The 22,720-nt window shown below is 34.0% G+C and overlaps 1 protein-coding gene across 1 annotated transcript in view; it reads left to right on the top strand.

Annotated features, from left to right (window-relative positions):
- Positions 1-20,694, top strand: part of LOC124237240 (zinc transporter 9) — a 94,730-nt gene extending 74,036 nt beyond the window's left edge. Inside the window, exons 12-18 of the mRNA XM_046656702.1 lie at positions 83-122; positions 953-1,024; positions 1,488-1,595; positions 3,530-3,695; positions 8,437-8,566; positions 10,406-10,519; positions 17,297-20,694. Of these exons, the coding sequence (XP_046512658.1) occupies positions 83-122; positions 953-1,024; positions 1,488-1,595; positions 3,530-3,695; positions 8,437-8,566; positions 10,406-10,519; positions 17,297-17,341 (675 nt within the window). The 3' untranslated portion in view covers positions 17,342-20,694. The remainder of the gene's footprint in view (positions 1-82; positions 123-952; positions 1,025-1,487; positions 1,596-3,529; positions 3,696-8,436; positions 8,567-10,405; positions 10,520-17,296) is intronic.
- The last annotated feature ends 2,026 nt before the right edge of the window (positions 20,695-22,720 follow it).

Below are 22,720 nucleotides of genomic sequence, written 5' to 3'. Positions count from 1 at the left end.
ACATTACAAACTTTGTGCATGAACCATTGTTATTCTTTAGTGAAATATTAGCTTATGCTTTATTTTAATACTTATTTTCTAGGCATATTGTATTTTAGCGGGATCATTGGTATCAGAAGGAGGTATGTACTGTCACAGTATCTCTTTATTCTTAATTTTGTAATATATATTCAGCAGTCAGTTTCTATAGATTGCTTTGCTAAGTTCCATTGATTGAAGAAAACTGAAGGAATTGGAATCTAAGTTTTGCCTACTTCGAGGGAGGAAATTCTTTGAATGATGTACTATGGTTGTTCCTGTAATGGATGGGGGCGAGGGAAAAACTAGTTTTTTGTTCTTGAGCATCATATCACAGTGCTCAGAACATTTTAAATGGAGTCTAAAAACATAACTATATACTGAGTTTTAAAAGTCAAATTTTAGTAATGTTAATCAGAGAAGGATATTTCTTTTTGCAATTCAGATATCTCAAAGTTTCTGGAAGTTTCAGCTATAGCAGTATTATGACAGAGAAGTGCTAATATCATGTATGAAACTGCCTAATTCACTGTTCTGCTCATAGTATGTTTTCTCCTCAAACATTATTTTCTATGCAAAATTTTCCCTTCGTCTTTCACAGTCTGTAAAATGGTGATAATACCACTTGCCTCAAAAGGTTGGGAGGATCAAAGTGACTGTGCTTAGTGTGGTGCCTGCCAAATAGTAGCTGTCCAATAAATTAAGGCAGCTGTTGTGGTAACGATATTTAAATTATTATGGTTTAGAAATATGGGATTCATTGTATTATGATGATTAATTGGGATCTTTACAATGACTAGTTGATATAGAACTTGTCTTTATTGACAACCTGGCATTAAAGTCTTGTACCTATTTATTTATCTTTTGAGATGCCATCTTTAAAGTTTGGAGGCATGAAGTTTCTTCCATGCTGATATGAATGCTTTTCTTTCAGCAACACTTCTTGTTGCTGTAAATGAACTTCGTAGGAGTGCTCGGGCCAAAGGAATGTCATTTTACAAGTATGGTACGTATTTTAGAAATGAGGTGTATTATTTCATCTCCTTCATTTGCTTAAAATTGCCTAGAACTATTACTTTGTTCCTTATAGATGTGTACAAAATATATCTCAGTATCTTTCCTACCTGTGTGGCTGTTACATATACATCAGCTCTTTCAAAAAAGAGAAATGTAGTGTAATTTGACCATGAATAGTTTATATTTGGATTTAACTTAACTGAACTACAGTATTCCTGTCTATGCTTATGTAACTTGAGAAAGTAATTTGACTTTAAATATCAGTTATTGTTAACATTTAAACCAAGAATTTATATTTACATTGGACAGGGTTTTTGAAATCACAGTCTCATACATTTTTTATCTTAATTTATGTCTTAATTTTAAATGTATGCTTACTAAAATGTTACCTGATAGTATCAAGTTAAGGTTTCAGAAAGTTTTCTTTTCTTGCCTTTACCCCAATGATTAAGTCATGGAAAGTCGCGATCCTAGTACAAATGTTATATTATTGGAGGATACTGCAGCAGTCCTGGGAGTGACAATAGCAGCCACTTGTATGGGCCTGACTTCTATAACAGGTAAATATACTTACGTTACAGGTGATTTATTTGTTTTACTTAAATAATTCTTTAATATGTTTGGTATTTTCTTTTATGTTCATTGAATAATTTTAAACCAATAGATAGTTAAATGCTAATTCCATACTAACCATTTCTTTGTATAAGACAAGACAGTAAAATTTTCACATTTCTCTGAGTTAGAAATTTCTTTTAGTTAGAATTAAAGAAGGCTGTTAATAGGGCATTTCTGTAATGTAAACCTTTCTAGCTGTGACTTAATGTATTATGTAGCTACTCTGAGCTTTAAGTTCTTTACTATAAGAGTATTGATAATATTTTTCCTACTGACCTCACAGGTTTATTAAGATAATATGACAGAGACCTTTAATAAACTCTAAAATTCTAAATAAGTATGTTTTATGGCTCTTGTTTGTCTGTCTTTTTCCACTGTTAGTGCCAGTAATGACTGTTGTTACTTTCCTGTTTCCTTGACTCTCTAGTTGTTTCCATCCTCATTTTGGTAGTTAGTTAAGTGTTTTGAAGGCCTGTACAGTATAAGTGAATGAGGAGACAAAAATATTAAGAACAGTGTGACTTGATGAATAAGTCAGCTTTTAATAGATTCTTTTCTTTTGCATAATAATATAAACCAGTCAAATCAAACTTACAAAATTTTTGTCTTAAGAGTTTCACATTGTTTTATTTAATTAAATTAATTCATTTAAATTAAATAACATGCCAAGAAATAAATAAAATATTTTCTAGTTAATATTCCTCTGATTTCTGTAGGATTATTTATACATGTATATTTTAAATAAAAATAATTAGTTAAATTTGAATTTCTAAAGAGCAGTGTTTGATTTTAAACTCTATAATTACAAAACAGTTGGATCATTTCTAATACTTTAATAGATAAGTTAGTTTACTTTTTAGTGTTATATTTTGACTAAATGTTAGTAAAACTAGAATGTAAATTGAGATTCTTTTAGTAAAATGAATGTTTTATCGAGTATTAAGAGAGTTAAATTTAATATTGACATTTGATCTTTGGAATAAAAAGACTTCTAATCATAAAATCCTTATGTGTAAAATTTATTATAGAGATTTAAAATATAATATTTATTGTTGTCTATTGTATAAATATTAACCTATACATTCATAGATAATAAATCAGTTTTTCTTGTTGGTTGAACGAGAGAGAATTAAGCTCTAACCACCTAAGGCAGACTATAGAATCAGAGTCAGCTGGAGGGCTTGGGAAGACACAGAATGCCAGGCCCCACCTCTAGAATTTCTGGTTCAGAAGGACTTGGGTGAGCCCTGGGAATTTGCATTTCTACCAAGTACTTGCATGATGCTGATGCTCCTAGTCAAGGGACCATACTTTGAGAACCACTGCTCTAAGGTACCTGTAGCATGCAGTGAATTAATCTCTCTCCTTTGGAGAATGGTACTAGCTATGTATCATCCTTGGTTGAATGAGAAAAGAGTGACCCACATCATTTTTGTATGGTTTAATTCTCTCACAGAACCTTGGTAAGAATAAGACACAAAAAATGATTATTTCACTCAGCTTTATCTCACAATTATTTTGTCAGCCTGAGATAGGAAAAGTGCTATTGATACATCAAAAATAAATGGATTCTTTATTAGATTCTTAATATGTATATCATTGTCTCTAATCTGAAAATGCTCTGGACCCTCACCCATGTAATGACCAGATGCAAAAAACAGATCTTAAGTAATTAAACTGTATAATGCTTCTTTGTAGTATAAAGCAAGTTGTAACATCCCCATTTTGTAGTACAGTAAAAGTATTTGGAGAAAGTTATTAAAGAAATTAGGAATGAATTTCAGGTCCCTTGATTTACTGATTCTGGTTCTTTGCTCGCTAAAGCTCATTGAAATAACAGAAAATGTTAATTTACTGACTTCTTATGTGCTTTATTTAGGCAATCCACTGTACGACAGCCTAGGTTCTTTGGGTGTGGGTACCTTATTAGGCGTGGTCTCAGCATTCCTCATCTACACTAACACAGAAGCACTCTTAGGGCGATCCATCCAGCCAGAACAAGTACAGCGGCTTACTGAACTCCTGGAGAACGACCCATCAGTAAGGTCAGCTTATTCCAGTGATGCTGTTAAGGTTTACAAAAACATACTAAGAAATAGAAATGCTCGGTTTGTAAATACTTTTAAGAAGAGGTTTTGGATCCCTAGCCTTCAAAACTTTTTAATCTATTGCTTTTCAGAACTGTAGCCTTACAAGAAAGCAAGTGAAAGCATTTAGGAAACGTGTGAAGTTTCCTTTTAAATTCTCTATATCTTTAATTTTTAGAATAAAGAACCGTTAGATGATGTAATGGGAACAGAAGTTTGCAAAGTAGTTGCCTCTTTCATGCGGAACCACTTATGTGTAACCTTCATATTTATATTTGCCTTATATTTGTATTACAGTTACAAATTGAATGTATTAAATTTAAGAACTTTTTTATTTATGGGGAAGTGATTACCAAATTGAGTATAATTTATACTCCTTTTGAAAATAGACTTCTTGTTTTAGCTTGTTTTAAAAGTTTTTCCTTATAATTTTTATCTTTTAAATGACATAAGAATAAAGAACTGAAGACTTAGGAGATAATCAGAAGAGATAGAGTTCTTATGGTACTTTTTAGTGAAATTCAGCAGCAGTGTGGTTTCAGAGCAAGGTGGAAGAAACAAACCTTTAAAATCCCAATTTTCTACTAGCTACATATGTATATTAAACTAAAAATATTTTTTCTTTTGTGTTATAATTAAAATCTTTTAAGTTAAATCTTTTAAGAATGACCTGAATATCTGAATGAGTAAAACAAATGACTAAGTGATTACTGGATTTATGTTCTAAGCCCTATGTGCTTACTCTTGAAAAGTAGTTACCTGGAGCTGGCCTGGTGGCATAGTGGTTAAGTTTGTACACTCCACTTTGGTGGCCCAGGGTTCACAGGTTCGGATCCTGGACATGGACTTACACACTGCTCATGCTCATGCTGTGGCAGTGTCCCATGTACAAAATAAAGGAAGATTGGCACAGACATTAGCTCAGGGCCAATCTTCCTCACCAAAAAGAAAAAAAAAAGTTACCTAGCTGGATTAAGATTAGAAGTTGAGCATTCTTAGAATCAGTATTAGCCTTAGTAACTTAATGTGAGATAACCCTGTTCATATCCTTTCCTTGTGATGTCTTTTGTCTGATTTTGTTATTAAGGTAATACCTTATAGAATGAGTTGGGCAGTTCCCCCCTCGTCTGTTTTTTAGAATTGTGAAGAATTGGTATTATTTCTTCTTTAAATGTTTGGTAGAATTCAGCAGTGATGCCATCTGGGCATGGGCTTTTCTGTGTGGGTAGTTTTTTGGTTAATTATTCTATCTCTTTACTTGCCATAGGCCTGTTCAGATTGTCTATTTCTTCTTTAGTCAGTTTCAGTAATTTGTGTCTTTCTAGGAATTTGTCCATTACTTCTGAGTTATCTCATTTATTGGCATACAGCTGTTGATAGGATTCCTTTGTAATCCTTTTTATTTCTTTAGGGTTAGTAGAATGTCTCTTTCATTTCTGATTCTAGTAATTTGAGTCTCCTCTCCTTTTTTTCATGGTCAGTCTAGCTAAAGGTTTGTCAGTTAGATTGATCTTTTCAGGGAACCAGTTTTTGTTTTGATTGATTTTCTGTTGTTTTTCACTTCTCTTTTTCATGAATTTCTACTCTAATCTATAGTATCTCCTTCCTTCTGCTTGCTTTAGGTTTAGCTTGCTCTTTTTCCAGTGTCTTAAGATGATAGGTTAAATTTTTGATTAGACATCTATATTCTTTTTTAATACAGGCTTTTATAGTTATAAATTTCCCTTTAGGCACTACTTTTGCTGCATCCTATAAATTTTGGTATGTTGGGGCTTCATTTTCGTTCATTTCAAAGTATTTGCTACTTTCACTTTGGATTTCTTCTTTGGCTGTTGGTTTTTAAGGAGTGTGTTACTCAGTTTCCACATATTTGTGAGTTGCCCAAATGTCTTTCTGTTATTTCTTATTTCATTATTTTTTATTTCATTCTGTTATGGTTGGAGAACATTTTTTGTATTATTTCTGTCCTTTTAAATTTACCGAGGTTTGTTTTATGGCTTAACATATGATCTATCTTGGATAATGTTCTGTGTGTACTTGAGAAGAATGTATATTCTGCTGTTATGTGGAGTGTTGTGTAGATGTCCAGTAGGTTTAGTTGATTTATAGTGTTCAAGTCTTGCTAGAGGTAGTGGCTCTGTTTTTTCCCATCCTCGCGTTATTTGGTTGCAGTTACCACCTATAGCCACTGGGTGGGGGTTAAGAGCCACGTATTCTGAGCCCTCTGCCGTCAGCTGAAATCCAAGGGCTGAAGCTGCACTGAGTGGGTGGGGGGAGGGGCACTTTCTCCTGCGTGCTCTCAGGTTTTCTCCCTCTGCTCTGGCTATGTGCTCTCCTGGGGTGTTGGCTTGATGAGGTCACCCCTGTGAAAGCTCTCACCCTGGTAGAGGTCTTCCCTCTAGGCTGCAAGAGCCGTCGGGAGTCCTTGATGTTCTGGCGAATGAACGTGTCCTCCCGCCATTCCTTCCCTTTTGGAGGCCTCCCACGGTCCTGGATTGCAGTCTTTAGGGGAAAGAGCGAAGTTGTCTCTTACCCTGTCCCACCTCCTCTGAGGGGGGCTCCAGGCTCTCTGCCCTCCATCGCATGGCTGCATGGGTCTCTCCCAAGTTTTTTGTGTTGTGTTTGGATGTCCTCTGTTGGAGTATGGATGTTTATTGATTGTATGTTGGAGGGGAAACATTACTGGAAAAACTCACGCCGCCATGATGCTGATGTCACTCTGTGTTCAAGTCTTTTATTTCCCTGTTGATCTTCTTGCCTGCTTGTTCTATCCATTATTGAAAATAGAATATTGAAGTCTCCTGCTATTATTGTGGAATTGCCTGTTTCTCATTTCATTTCTATCAGTTTTTGCTTCATGTATTTTGGTGCCTTGTTGTTTGGTACATGTGAGTTTATAAGTTTTATATATTGTTTATAATTAAAGTTGTAAAAAGTGTGAAGGGAAGGACTCAGTGTGGCAAATTTGAAACTTTCTGGAAGAGTGTAGATTAAATTGTTGGAAAAAATACATGTAAGTAGCTTTTTAAACAGTATATTAGTTATCTGTTGCTGTGTGACAAATTAGTGACTTAAAACAACATTTATTACCTCACAGTTTCTGTGGGTCAGGAATCTGGGCGCAGTTTACCTGAGTCTTCTGCTTCAGGGTTTCTCACAGACTGCCGTCGAGGTGTTAGCTGGGGCTCTAGTCAGCTCCTGGGGAAGGATCTGCTTCTAAGCTTACTCCATAATTGTTGACAGGATTTAGTTCTTTGCCATGTGGGCCTCTCCAACATGGCAGTTTGCTTAATCAAAGCGTGCAACCTAAGAAGGCAAAAGATATTGAGTGTGAACATGATAAAAGTCACCGATTAGTCATCTAATCTTGGGAATGACAACTCATCACTTTACCAGATTCTGTTGGCTAGGAGATGTCACTAGATCTCGCCTACCAAGGATAGAGGATTTCACAAGGCCTTGAATGCAGGAGACGGGGATCATTGGAAGCTGTGACAGAATCTGCCTATCAAAAACAGTTTTATGTCTACAGTTAGTTATGTGTAAGAACATAAGGAAAAAGTATATCAGAATATTTTCATTAGTTGTTATTTAAGTATTAGTCAAATAATAAAATTCTAAAATATTTTGTTAGGACTGCGGTAAGATAGACTTTTTTTAAATGGATAAATTATATAGCCTCTTGCCAATCTGGGCAAGTTTTGTTTTAATTTGGGCACATAGAACTTTCTAAATATTAAATCATTAATTCTTATTTTCACTTATGCTTTTTTATTTATATGGATAAAGAATTTTAGGCTCGGTATTTAGTAACTCGGTTCAAGATCACTCAGAAATTAGGGTCAAATGCTCTGAGAGTACTTGGAGCCTCATTTAGGCTTGTTTTCCCAGTAGCTTTCTATGTCCCCAGGATTCAGAGTGTTTTTAATTTTTTTATATATCTGTAAAGAAAGAAAAGAATTTTCCACAGTTTTCTAGGGAAGATTGATTCCTGAGGGTTAGGGCAAGAGGGATGAAAAGCAGTTATGCTTGAACATCTGCTTCCCCTTTCTGGAAGGCAGAATGATATAATGGTATAGTGGAAAGACGGCTGGGTTTGGGTATCTGAAGATCTGGGAATGAATCCTGGCTCTGCTGTTGACTGGCTGAATTACCTTAGGCAAGTCATTTATGCCCCTCTGGGGTTATTTTATCATGTGTAGAGTAAAGATGACATCTTACCTACTTTATAAACCCCATTTGTTAAATGTCTGCCATTTATTTGGTACCATAGTAAACATTTTGTATATGCGTTGGCTCATTATTTACCACATCAGTCTCATTAGGTTTATTATTAACCTCATTCTAATGCAGTACTTGTATTGCAGATTTTAAAGAAGCTATTGGAAAAAGGATTATGAGATAAAATAACAACATTGTAGAAAAGCAATTTAGAGTTTTTAATCCGCAAACTATATAATTCATATATATACGAATTGCCATAAAATAATATTTGTTAAGTTTGTACCTTTGGCATTATGTAGAAGAAGCTAAATGGACATTTGTTTGGAAAATGATAGATGACACTTAATGGTGAACACTCTGAAAGCCATCTTAGTCCATTTTCATCACTGGTGGGAAAAAAAGAATTCTAGACCTTGTGCTATTAGAATGTGTGTGTGTGTGTGTATAAATTTGTATGCATTCTTATTGATTGCAGGGCAATTCATGATGTTAAAGCCACAGATTTGGGATTAGGGAAAGTAAGATTTAAGGCAGAAGTAGATTTTGATGGACGAGTTGTTACAAGATCCTATTTGGAAAAACAAGATTTTGACCAAATGCTACAAGTAAGTTTATGTATTTATTGTTTTCTTATATAGCCAAGGGTTAGAAAAATTACTTTTTAAGTAAGTAAAGTAAAACTTTTTCTTTTACAAGTCTTAAAGTCACTTCAGTTAACTTCTTAGGGTTCTAAAATTTGACAGAGACCCTTTTATTTACTACACAGTGGGTCAGAGAAGACAGCAAAAGAGCAACCTTTTTAAAGTGCTTGTTATGTGCCAGGCATTTTATATGTGTTATCTAATTTACTCTCAACAACCCTGTGAGGTAAAAAAATAATATGTTCCTTTTTATATATAGGCAAATTGAGACACAGAAAGATTAAGTAACTTGCCTAAAATTGCAGAGCCATAATATGGAATCAGATATGAATTTAGATCTCTGGGACTGCAGAACCCATGTTTTTTTGTTGAGTAGTTGAAAGGAGACTTTACAGAGGATAATATAATGAGCAGCGCAGAAGTTATCACTTGCTTTTGTCAAATCTTAACATTTCACTGTACTATATTTGCTTAAGATCTTATAAAAAGAAATAAATTGTTATGAAAACAATTGAAGCCCTGTTTTCTTACAGATCCCTTTCTGCTTCCTCCATCCCTGAAACTAACAATTATCTTGGATTTAGTACCTATCATTTCCATTTAGGTTTTTATACTTTTCAACATATTTTTTCTTAGCATAATATGTAATAACAATTTGGATGTTTAAAAATTTATAGAAATGGTATCATACTGTATGATCCCCTCTACAATTTGCTTCCTGGCATGTTTTTGAGATTCCTCCATGTTAATATGTTGCAGTTTATTTATCCAGTCTCCAGTCAACGGACATGTATATTGTTTCCAATGTTAAACTATTAGGAACAGTGCCACAATGGCATTCTCATACATGTTTCCTTGTTCTCACGTGCAAGAATTTCTTTAGGGTAATATAGAGCTAAATTTAAAATAGGTGAGCCATTGGATGAACGATACCTTCAGCTGCCTTAGATATTGGCAAACTGTTCTCCAAAGTGTGTCAGTTTAACTTCCACCATCAGTGTTTCAAAGTTTCTGTTGCTTCACATTCTCACTAGATTGTATTAACGGCGTTTTGAAAATTTTTGTCTTTATGATAGATGTGAAATCTTATCTAGCTGATTTAATTTATATTTCCCTGGCAGTAGTGAGGTTAATAAGCATTGACATTTATTGACCATTAGGAGTTCCTCTTTGCTTCTTGATTTGTTTAGTTAATTTCTGTTATTCTGACAGATTTTTAAACATTTTATTTTTTTAGATACTGGATACTAATCCTTCCTCAGTTGCATATATGCAAGTGTCTTTTTCCAATTTATGATTTACCATTTCACTTTGTCGTACAGAAGATTTAATGTGGTTTTAAATTTTATGTCAAATTTGTAATCTTTTACTTTATTCTTTTTCTTATCTTGCTTGAGAAATCCTTCCTCATCCCATTATCATAAAAATATTCCCTTTTTTCTTCTAAAAGTTTTATGGTTTGTTTTTTACTCTTAGGTTTTTAATCCAGTTAGAAATGTTTGTTTGTTTAATGGTCTGAGGTAGAGATTTAATATTTTTTTCTTAAAGAAAGATAATTGCCCTGGCACTAATATTGAATAGTCTATTCTTTTCCCAGTAATTTTGTAATTACTACCTGTGGATCATTGTACACAGTTTTTTCTTGAATTGAATTCTTTTCAGAAATAGGTGGTCCATTGCTTATGGCTTGAAAGTTTTTCATTTTTCATTAAACTTAATGGTGTGTGTTACAGTTTTTATAAAAGAAATATCAGTGATTTTTTAAAAACTTATATTGTTTTCCTGCTATCGTTTTCTTTATAGGAAATTCAACAAGTGAAAACTCCTGAAGAACTGGAGACCTTTATGCTTAAACATGGAGAAAATATTATTGATACTTTAGGAGCTGAAGTGGATAGACTTGAGAAGGAACTGAAAGTAAGATGCATTCATAATAATAATCTAATAATGTCAACTAGTTTTGACTCCATGTCAGACACTATGCTAATTGCATCATATGTATACTTTTATCTTCTCAGTAACCTCCTGATGTATTGGTAGTTATGGGTGAGAAAATGATTGAGTTCAAGAAGTTCGATAATTTATTCAAGGAAGTAGGGGAATTGGGATTTGAACCTTTGTTGTTTAATTCCAAACTCTGTATGTTTAACCACTATGCTATACTGCTTGCTTAGTTTCTAAAATAGAGGGGTTTTTTGGTTTGTTTTTAAACAGGAAGCACTTCAAAAGTTTCTAGAGAAAGGTAGAAAGGAAAGTTTAGATTCTGTTCAAAAGTCGAAAAAATAGAGTATGACCTTAAACATATACATACATCTTGCTTTTAGTCCATCTGACATTATTTTATGTTTTCTGTTTGTTTCTGTTCAGTTGGAGATCATTACAACCTATTGATTTTTTACTGAAATATACCTGATCAGACTGCCTTTAAAAGTGTCTCAGTGCTCTGAAATTGTCATTTATTGATATATGAGTTCTATTTGTTTGCAATGAATAAAACTTATAAGTGATCTTTAACATATGTACCTTGTTTAAAGCAATGCACTTTCTTCAGTTGATGTTGACCATTTTTAGTTTTATTAAAAATTGAAGGGAAAAACCCCCAAAATTGAAGGGAAATATTTCTGTCACTACTGTCTTTTCTTTTAGAAGAAACACTTCAAATAAAATGATTTTGATTTTAATGTTAATAGTATAGTTCATGAGCTTTATCCGGCATGGCTTTCAAAGTTTCTGGATTAGCAATTCTCAAGTATTTTGGTTTTAAGACTATTTACTTTCTTAAAAATTATTGAGGACCCAAGAAGCTTTTATTTATTTGAGTTTTATTATCAATATTTACTAAATTATAAATTAAAACTGAGAAATTTAAAAATATTTATTCATTTTAAAAAACAATAAACCTATTACACGTTAATGTAAATTACATTTTAACAAAAAATAACTGTATCTTCCAAAACAAAAAAATAGTGGGAAGAATGGTATTGTTTCACATCTGACAACTAGATTCCCATATCTGCTTCTGGATTTGTTCTGTTGCCGTATAATTATTTTGGTTGAAGAATGTGAAGAAAAGGGAGGAGCCTTCATAAGTATTGTCATAGTCTTTTCAGATAATTATGCTATTCTCTTTTGATATTATGCCAAAACCTGACAACTGGTAGCCTCTTAAAGCTTAGTTGCAATTTGGAATCTGAAATCATATCAATGAACTTTTCATACACTGTGAAGTTAGGGGCACAGTCCACAAGACTACCCTGGTTTCTTACACAAAGTGCAAAGATTGAGGGGTTCCCAAGACCACCCTTAGGTTTGATAATCCACTATAAGGACTCACAGAACTCACTGAATGCTGTTGTACTCATGGCTGTGGTTTATTACAATCAAAGGATACAGATTGATACTAGCCAAAGGAAGAGGTGCATGGGGCAGAGTTCCAAACATGGAGCTTCAGTTGTCCTCTCCCCATGGAGTCATGGACAGTGTTACTGTCCCGGCAACAATGTATGACAATTTATACAGAGTATTGCCAGCCAGGGAAGCTCAGCTGAGCCTTGGTGTCCAGAGATTTTATTGGGACTTCATAGTTGCCTTTTTGTCTCAGCCCCTTCTGGAGGTAGAGCAGGTACTCTGTGGCCAAAAGATAAACAGAGACATAATTTTCAGACAGGACATTGCAAGGGCCTAGAGATCACCTCCCAGTAGCCAACAGCAAAGGTCAGACCTCTCTTTGGGTATGATTAATTCTCTCCTAAAAACTATTATATTAAAATCTGTTGGTCTGTTTTTGTACTCTGAACAGATTTTTTAACCCATGCATGATTCCATAACATTATGGATTGGTCCTTTGGAAAATATTGATTCACTGAATTTATGCACATCTTTCAAATGTTGATACATTTCTAAGTATTGGGAAACTGTCATGCTCATGCTGATGGATAGTTTTCAAACACTCTAATTTTCACTTGAAAGCTTGCATTTTATCATTATTAACAAATACTGTTAGTTGTTTTCCTTGAAGTACCAGACTCACGTTGTTCATATTTTAAGAATACCCAAATTTGAATAATCATAGTTTGTTAATTATTCTTTCAAGTAAAAATGGTGTTCAGATAAAAAAGTATGTGATTCAGCTCATAACTCAAGCAGTCACAGAGGGCCATTTCCTTGTGACAACATTGGACTTCGGTATGAAGCAGAGGACTTTCTACATGCTTCCCATTTTGTCACAGAATATTTTTAAAAGTGTACTTAACGGTTGAGGTTTAATGAATCAGTACTTTTTACTACTTCATGCAGGACACTTTAAAATGAAACTGGCTTTTTTTTTTTTTTCCAATTGAGTTCCTGGCAGTAAAGGAACACAATGACTACCAGTATAGTTTGGTGCCATTTGCCTTGAATTGTGCAAAGGTGCCAGGAGTTTTATCCACCATTGCCTTTTTGCGATCAGAGGAAATGTCACCATAATAAAAAAGGCAGATAACATCAGTGTTTTGCAAAAATAGTTTTGACCTCGGAGTCCCCCTGAAAAGGTCTCAGGACCCCAGTGATCCTTGGACCACTCTTTGAAAACCACTGTTACAAATAAAATGCAAGGTGATTATTTTTGTGCAAGGTGACCTGAGAATGAATAAATTTTGCTTTTCCATTCTATCTTTTTATTTCCCTGGCAAGGAAAATAATGGACTTTTAAACTAAATTTTTATTTTAGCTTTACTTTTTAATAGAAACAGTAAGTCAGAAGCCAGATTAAGAATAATTAACAAATTGGTCATTTTTAACTATATTTTCACAATCAGATAAGCTTATTGTTTTTGTTTAGCTAACTTTGTGCTTTAATTAGAAGCTATTAAATCCTTAATAGATTGAACTCTCTCTTAAGTGTTTTTGAATTATGTAAGCCTTTCAAACCAGGAAGCCAAGTTTAACCCCCATGTTCAGGTGCAAACATCTCTAAGGTAATAAGGCATAATTGATATAAAGTCAAAGGAAAAGTTCTTTATAGTGCTACCAAACCAAGAGAATGCATGAATGTAATTCTTTTTTCTTGTCAAGAAAGTAAGCCGATTTTCATTTGAAAACTAAAACTTTGTACATTAGCTTGTTCCGTCCTTTTTAGTGTCATGTTATGGTTGCCTTCTAAGTTTAAGTTTTAATAATTATTGAATTACTTTGGAAGGTGCCAGTGATAAAATTCTGCAGCAGTATAGATGTCTCTCTTGAGTAATGTCATTGATCTATATATTAGAATAGGTGATTTGTTTGGCTTGAAGTCTATAATGTGCATAGTTCTATGTAAGGATTTTAAAAATAATAGAAGCTAATTTATGAAGTCCCATATTGTAAGTGTGAAATATATCTTGTTCTTTTTTTTTTTTTAAGATTGGCACCTGAGCTCACAACTGTTGCCACTCTTTATTTTCTTCTGCTTTATCTCCCCAAAGCCCCCCAGTACATAGTTGTATATCTTAGTTGCAGGTCCTTCTATTTGTAGCATGTGTGACGCCGCCTCAGTGTGGTCTGACGAGCGGTGCCGTGTCCGCGCCCAGGATCCAAACTGTTGAAACCCTGGGCCGCCAAAGCGGAGTGCAAGAACTTAACCACTCGGCCACCGGGCCGGTCCCTATCTTGTTCTTATTTTGAAGTTCTTTGAACTGTTAACTTAAATTTTTTTGTTCTGCGTCTATATTTCAATCTGAGGATAGACTCTTCTCCTATCCCTCTGTGAAATATTTTGTGTTTGGGAGGAAATAATTCTGTTGGAAATTAATTCAGTGGGAAGATGCCACAGCATTTGCAAATTCCTAATGAGTAATGTTCCAGTTAAATGCTCTGCCCTTTACTTTGTCTTTTGCTTCTCTAAATGCATCCTCCTATATAGTATTTTCTCAACTTGAGTCTGCAGCGTTCCAAAATAAATTATGTAATTTGATTTTCATCTCTCCATAATATGAGTGTTGGAATAAAATCTGTCTGTGGTGTGTAGCATGTTTCAATTCGTGTTGAACAGTGCCTGGGACATAATAGATTTATAGGTGTTTGTTGAATAAATGAATGAAAATTATAAGTTGGATAACAATGGTTGATTTTCAATTCTATTTAACAAATATTCAGTTTCTACTATGCACGTGATATTTTATTAGGCACTACACATTCAAATTTAAGGATATTAACCCTATTTCTTTTATTCACTTATTCAGCAAACATTATGTGTGTCTGCTTTGTATTGGACACATTACATTTAGGAATTTGATTACTATTCTCTCTGAAAACTTGATTTAAAAAAGCAGAGTAAATTAACTTTTTAGTTTCTTTTTCTTGAAATCAGATTTTTATTAGGACACATTTGTTATATAGTGCTTTTTAGATAGAGTAATTTCAAAGTTTCCTTGAACAGCTAAAATTTTTCACCTCATGTTGGATGGGTAAGGGTTGATTGGAATGGGAAAATAAAACTGTTTCGTTTCTGTATGAGGAAATCTTTTTTTATTCCATATTGAATTTAAAGCATTCTAGACACAGGGAATAGTTTAAGATAAAGAAAACATTGAGAACAAAAGTGTACTCCCTATGTTTGGTGGTCCTTGACCACTCAGGATCCAAGGGGAAAGTATCCCTAGGTACACTCGAATAACACTGGTTTTAAGAAAAATCCCAGTGCACATTCAATAGAATTCCTTAACTGGAGCTAAACTCCAGTATTATACCAGATCTTTGTCTTTATAATTGAATTCCTTTAATATGAGTAATATTCAAATGTTTTGGGACATTATTTTTTCAGCTTGGAATTATTAATCCTGACTGATTATTAGAATCACGTAGAAGAGCTTTTTTTTTTTTTTTCCTTCTTCTTGTCCCCAAGCCCCCCGGTACATAGTTGTATATTCTAGTTATAGGTCCTTCTAGTTGTGGCATGTGGGACGCTGCCTCAGTGTGGCCTGATGAGCGGTGCCATGTCTGCACCCAGGATCTGAACCAGCAAAACCCTGGGCTGCCGAAGCGGAGCGTGCAAACTCAACCACTTGGCCACAGGACTGGGCACCTAAAGAGCTTTTTTCTCCTTATTGATTTACTTTTACAGTTTTTATCAAATAATACATAAAGTTTATAGAGCCAAACAGAACTGAAAAGCTTATAACAGAAATGTGTCACCTCCCTCACTCTCCTCAATCCTTAGTTCTACTTCTGAGATAACTATTTTTAATACTTTTATTATTTCTTTTATATTTACTGCCATATTTCTACATAAAAGTCTTATATCGCTCCTCCTGATTTAAACACTGTTTATTTCCTCTTTGTTAGGGGTAGATTTACTTATTTTATACACTCTTTTCTGTTCTGCATTCTCATAATATCATTATTGCACTTTATTACACTTTTAATTACTCCTAGATTGAGTTAGGTGTCCTTAGTTTATGTACTCTTAAGGAAAAACCCCCAAAATCTTTACTTTGCTCTGTAGTAGCAGACTATTATAATTGCCTGCTTACTTGCCTTCATCTCCTCACTTACAAGTGAGTTCGTTGAAGGCAAGTGCTGTTTGTGTCCTGTGCATTGTTGTGTATACTTCAGTGCCTGGTACAGAGTAGTCGTGTAAGGAAGATATTTTTTGTTGTTACTGAATTGAAGTTCCTTAAGCTAGCATTTAAGAGTTTTCACAACCTGGCTTCTGCCTGCCTTTCCAGCCTCGTTACTAAGCCTGCCTTTTTCACAGTTCTGTGCTGACTATACCGTACTGCCAGTGTATACTTTCCAGGCTCTGACTTTGCTCATGCTGTTTCTTCTGTCTACATCCTCTTCATCATCTATCTGGAAAACTCACCACGTTCAAACCTTACTTAGATATTATATCCTCAGTGACCTCTTTCTGGATCTCATAAGCAAAAGTAATCTCACATTTTTGTCCCCAGAGTTATTATTTAGTACATTGTAATAGTTAGGAGCTTGGGGTCTGGAGTCAGACCTGGAATCTATCGTGGCTCCATCACTTACTAGCTGTATGACTTAGGACAGGTTAGTTAATTTCTTCAAACTTCATGTTTCTCATATGTAAAATGGAAATAATTGGATTATTATAGGGATTTTAAAACCCACACATGCATATAGAACCTCTTATCACAGTACTTGACATGAGTAACTGCTCTTTAAATGTTAACTGTTATTATCAGCTATAATGTCTTAACTCCTAGATGGTTATTGATACACTTGTCTCCCTGCCTAAACTCAGTCCCTCAGGGTCAGGAACAGTCTTATGTAATAATCATAGCTCCACTTTCTAGCACAGTGCCTGGCCCAAGACTATATGGATTGTTACTAAAATATATAAAATAAGTGAGTATCAGTTTACTCTTTCTGATTACTGTTGTTTTGCGGTGGTTTCTCTTCACTACGAACAAGAGCGTATTTCCAGTGCTTTGCAATGCTTGGCATGTACTAGATTCCTAATCCATTATTGTATTAGTGAATGCACACACTCGGGGAGGTAGGACTACTCGCTGTACTGTTTATAGTGTGGAATTGGTCTATTTATGTATTGATCTTATTTTTTTATTTATACAAATATTTTTCTTGCTGATATGATAGAATGAAATAGTTTCACCAGATGTTTTCAGTGGCCTTAGTGATCAAAAGGAGTAATGGAAACAGAAGGTTTTGCTTTGCTCTGAATAATATGGTGGTGATTTTTCCTTCCAGAAACGAAATCCTGAAGTTCGACATGTAGATTTGGAGATATTATAGATTTGCTGGAATGAATCACCTCGGAGGGAGCCTTGGAAACAAGGTTGTCCAGCCTACTCTCCCACGCTGAAGGAGTCAACGCCATTCAGAAGCCATTTTTTTGAAGATGGAGGAAATATTTTATGTAAAGGGCAATTCAGTAGTCCACAGAACTAAAACTACTTCTTGCTTCTAAGAGACGTATTACAAGTGGAATCCATTTGGAAATCGTGTTCTCATGTTTCAGTAGGAAACATTTTAGTTACTTAAATTGTTCATAATTTCTCACTTTAGTCTGTCAGAGTGTATTATACCTTGTAATCATGTTTCCTTTCTTCACGTTGGTAAAAAGAAGCAGCATCCACAGGATTATGACTTTTAATTTTGTTGCCACTGAAGATTTCACTCCATCACATCCTGCCAATCTTGAACATTCTGGCTAAATCTTGGTTTGTGCTTTTTAAACAGTCACTCCATTTCAAAGTTTATCTTTCCTTATAGAGTGTAGAAATTATTTCTATAATACCTTGTAATTTTGCCCTGAGTGCTATGGAGGAACACTCTTCTAACCTAGTTATCTGTAAATGTTCATTCCAGAAATGGCTTAGTTACTGAATTGAAGGAAGACATTTCAGTACACTTCTTTGGTCATAGTAGTTGCCATTTTGTAAAATTTCTTACCTTTCCTTTGCTTTCTCTCCTTGTTTAGTTTAATTTTTCTAATGGTAGAAGATAGAAAATAACCCTAGATGTTTCCATAGGCCAGTGTGATGACTGGTTTTTTCTTTTTGTTTTTTAAGTGGCTTCAGTGCCATAATATGTATTTACTAGGAGATAATGCATTTATAAGCATTTTAACATTCTGTAAAATGGACTAGAAATATTTATAATTTTACAGTCAGGACAGCATTTTATTTTTAATTTATTTAAAAAGAGGCACTACTTATGTAAATCTGGACTGTGGGATATTTCTTGCTTTAAGAGAAAGAAAAGCAAATCTCTCGTGGAAACTTGTGGCCATGATTTTGTATAATGTCATAGTCGATAGTGTGTCTGTAACATGTTTTTTGCAGTTACAAATGGGCATTTAACACAATATATGACTATAACACTTATATAAGTAAGTAACTTTCTAATGATCATAAAGTTTCAAGATGGAAAAACATGTAATTCAGTAATTGAAAATTCAGTGCAAAACTACGGCTGTGTCTCCATTCATCAGAACAACTCATACGCACTTTAAGTTGTTCAGGTAGCATTGTCCAGTTCAGTGAGCATTGTCCATGCAAGAGTGGTGGCTGGGTGATCTCTTTGCTGGATAAGTGAGTGCTAGACATTAGACCTAACTACCAGTGTGAAGTCAGTGTCTAAAAACTTACTTAGATTGAACTTTATGAACTACAGCAAATTGTAATGCTGGAAGCAAAAAATAAACATTTGATTAAAGGGTTTGTAATGATAATTTTTTGATCCAGAAATGTCATTTACTGGAAAATTGTGAAAGTTTACATTGGTGTACCTTTTTTTTTTTACCATTGCAGAGCATTTTGTGTGCTGTACATTTTAAGCAAAATAACATTCCAGTTTTATTTTTTAAGATATAAAATTGTTTTTTTAATATATATACATACACACACACACATACACACACATATATACACAAACACACACAGTTTGATTCTCTGTTCTTACGGTTTCAAATTCTTCACCCCTACTTTTTAAAAAACTATTTTTTACCCATTATAATTCACTGTATACTTTCTATGTCTTCCTGTCTCCCTTTTCCCACCTGCCATTTGTTATTTCATGTCACTGCCATGTGGGAGGGTACCAAATTATATCCAATTTCCTCCTCGTAAAATTACTCTGAAAAATTTCACATAGCTAGACAAGAATAATTAACTCATTGAAAAAAATATCAAAGTTGATGTGTAGAAGTGATTCCAAATGGTAGATTGTTTTAGAACTTCCTGAAAGAGGGCCGTTCCTGATATTTCTTTGAGTTTTCTAATTTGATTTTGATTGAGGTCATACTTCTTAAATAATTGAAGGCTTATGTTTCTGACTTTTCTTTCCAGTTCTGTCCTGCACTGATATTTTAAAGTTTGTTTAAGCAAAATTTGACATAAAGAGCTACAGCCTATCTAGGAATTTTGAATATTTCTGTGGAATCAGGCAATGTATGACATCACTAGTACTTTTGTTTTTTCCTTTTAAACTAGAGTCAAATTTGAATATAAAACCAAGGATTGGGGTCTCTTTCTTTACAAATTAACATAATACATAATCTAGTTGTCCAGGTTTCTTGTTTCTGTTTTTTTCCAAATTAATACCTCTTACTTTAAGTCTTGCCCTGATGCATAGTATTTGAATATTTAAGCATATAAATTTTAATATTTTCAAGGAAAATAGCTTCTGTAGTTGAATAATTGCAAAACTAATGTTGCACGGAGAAGAGGGCAGTGAAGGACCCATAATGCCTATGTGTACAACGCTGAAATTTGGGAACTATCAAAGGTAAAGTATACTTGTTTTCAGCTCTGGCTGAGAATGGATCTCTAATCAACTGTAAGTATCAGGTCCCAAACTACGTAAGGTGGCACATTTTTTAGACTTGGCAGTGAAAGGATGAGGAATGGAGACCTATTTTTAAGTGGACCATGTTGGTGGTCAATAGTATCCATTTCCAAAGAGGGAGATTCCTTAACATACTGAGTAAATGATGAGATAGGATCAGATTGGAAAATTTTTCAATTTTTTCAAAAACAATGTTAATCTCTGCATACATACACCTACACACATAGCAAATAACTCAGAATAACAAAATGATATGACTTGAATTTTGGGTTATGATTTTAGTGTTACCTTAATTATCCCATAATTTAAATAATGCTTTTTGCTAAAATTATATCATGTAAAGGAGATGCCTTAAGTTTTAAATCTTATTTGAGGTAGAATGCTGGGAACTACAGAAAATTGCAGTCATTTGGAATTTGTTCTATCTTAGATTGCATTTGTCAAGCTTTGGCATTTCTTTTAAATGTGATGACCCCCAATTTGCCAAACTGTCAGAAGTCAGTGAAGCAAAGAATTGAAGGTAAAATGTTGATTCAAAGATTGTCTCCCCTAAATCCCTCATCCCTGCCTCTGAAATGGAACTTTGGAAGGCATTTATTTAGAAGATTGGTCTGGCAGCCTTTATATTTGAATTAAGTTTACTAGCATCCCCACACTTGGTTTTATGGAGAGAGAAAATTTTTGTTTCTATTACACTGTATTTCATCTGTCTGATTTTGCTGGCAGATTAAGATGGTCCTGGTCTCTCAGGATGCTTTTTTCCTTAATAAATGTCTTATGTAAATAAGAGCAGTTCACTTACTAGTTTGGGATTTTTTTCCCCTGATAAATAAATGTTTGTTAAACATAAATCCTTGTTTACTTCATGTGCTGAGACAAACTGTTGTAATCTGATACATTTTACCTTGAAAATCATGTCTGTGTTTTTGAACAGAATTTATTATTCATTGAGTATGCTTGTTAGTTTGTAAGTTTCATGGTTTTACAAAACCAAAATATAACAACTCTTAGTCGTTTTGTAATCAGTTTTTAGTATAAAGAAAATTGTTATTCATACACCATTAGGAAATCATGTGTTTAGTAAAGTGCAAATCCAAAAAGTTATATCCCTTAGTGATACATATTAACATTATGTTTTGAGAAAATGAGTTATTTAAACATGTTAATTAGGTTATTTCTTTTGAGATGTATCTATATAGTGTATTTAGAGAAAAAAATGCAAAACATAAAAACACCAATGCTACAACCTGGAGCCAGCCAGCACTGGTATCCAAGTTGAATTCTTTACTAATCCTGTAGAAATGCCAGGTTTATTTTCTTTTTCACAAGAAACTAAAGCAAAGTAATTATTCAAAGAAATTTGATATTTTGGAGGGCATAGTTCCCTCTCCAAAATCAAAACTTATTGAAAATAGAAGCACTATAGTTTAGAATTTGCATAGCAAAATACAGAATTGTATCTATGTCTTTAAGGGCTTGTGCTTTAAAATAGACATAAATTCATAGTTACAGAGAATAGATTGGTGGTTACCAGAAGGGAAGGGGTTGCGGGGGGGTGGGCGAATATAATGTATACCAATTTTACCTCAATTAAAAAAATAGACTTAAAAGTAAAAACATACCTGTTTGCTTTATGATAGCTATCAACAGGATAATTTGAGCTCTTTATGCCAGGTACTGTTTTATAAGTATTAACCCATTTAATCCTTACAAAGAGCCAGTGCAGTAGGGATTATTATTCACTTTTTTACAGATGAGGAAACTGAGATACAGTAGATAAGAGGACACTCAGCTGGTAAGAGGCGGTCAGGATTTGAACTCAAGTCTGGCTCTCTACAGGTACTCTGCTGAGCAGAAGAGACCAAGAAACATAACACTGTATGGAAAGTGGAAATGAAGTATTCATTTTGCTATAAAATAAGCAACTAAATTAATATTCAGTAGTCAGACAACTAGCTGGATCTTACTTGCACTGCTTGGGACAGGGGGATGGTGGGGTGGGGTTGTGGATGGGACATTGATGTTTTATGAAAGCTGAGGAATTTTCTCTCACTTTTGAGATTGATTTTCAAGCATTACTTACAGGCCATCTTAAAGGCATATCCAGAAGACGATATTTAGTTCAACTGTCAAGTCATTGATTTGAACCACATAGGAAAGAAATTTAGCGAAAGGTATGAAAATTAGTGTTAATCAGAATTTTAAAAAATATTTTAAAATTGTATTTGAATAGAAAAAACATTCATATGATCCAAAATTAAGAATGTTCAAACAGATGTAAAGGGAACATTCTCCCAAGTCTGACCCCTAGCTACTCATTTTCTTCTCCCAGAGGCAGCTAATATTACAAGCTTGTGATGTATCCTTATAGATACTTGATGTATATATGTACACATACATACGTAACGTATATACATGTATAATGTATATTTCCTCTAATATATATTTGTGTTCACTGAAAATTATTACATCAAGAAGGTGTAACACAATATAGGGCTGTGCTTTACCATATGATAGCCACTTGTGACTTGGGCTGTTTACATTTAAATAAATAAAATTAAAAATTCATTTCCCCAGTTAGATTAGCCACATTTTCAGGTGCTAAATATGTGGCTAGTGGCTACCCTGTTGGACAGCGCAGATATAGAATAGTTCCATTATCACAGAAACTACTTTTGGACAGCACTAATATGGTGGATTAAATTAATCCTAATCTTTGTTTAATAGTTGAGAGCATCCTTATAAATGTAAAGCAAAATGGTAGTTTCTGTTGTTGGAAGCAGGGCCAAGAAATTCTAGCTTAGCTCTTAGAAATGTATTGCT

Source organism: Equus quagga, chromosome 3 (genome assembly GCF_021613505.1).
Source record: "Equus quagga isolate Etosha38 chromosome 3, UCLA_HA_Equagga_1.0, whole genome shotgun sequence".
Lineage (NCBI taxonomy): Eukaryota > Metazoa > Chordata > Mammalia > Perissodactyla > Equidae > Equus > Equus quagga.
This window is presented reverse-complemented; position numbering and strand designations above follow the sequence as displayed.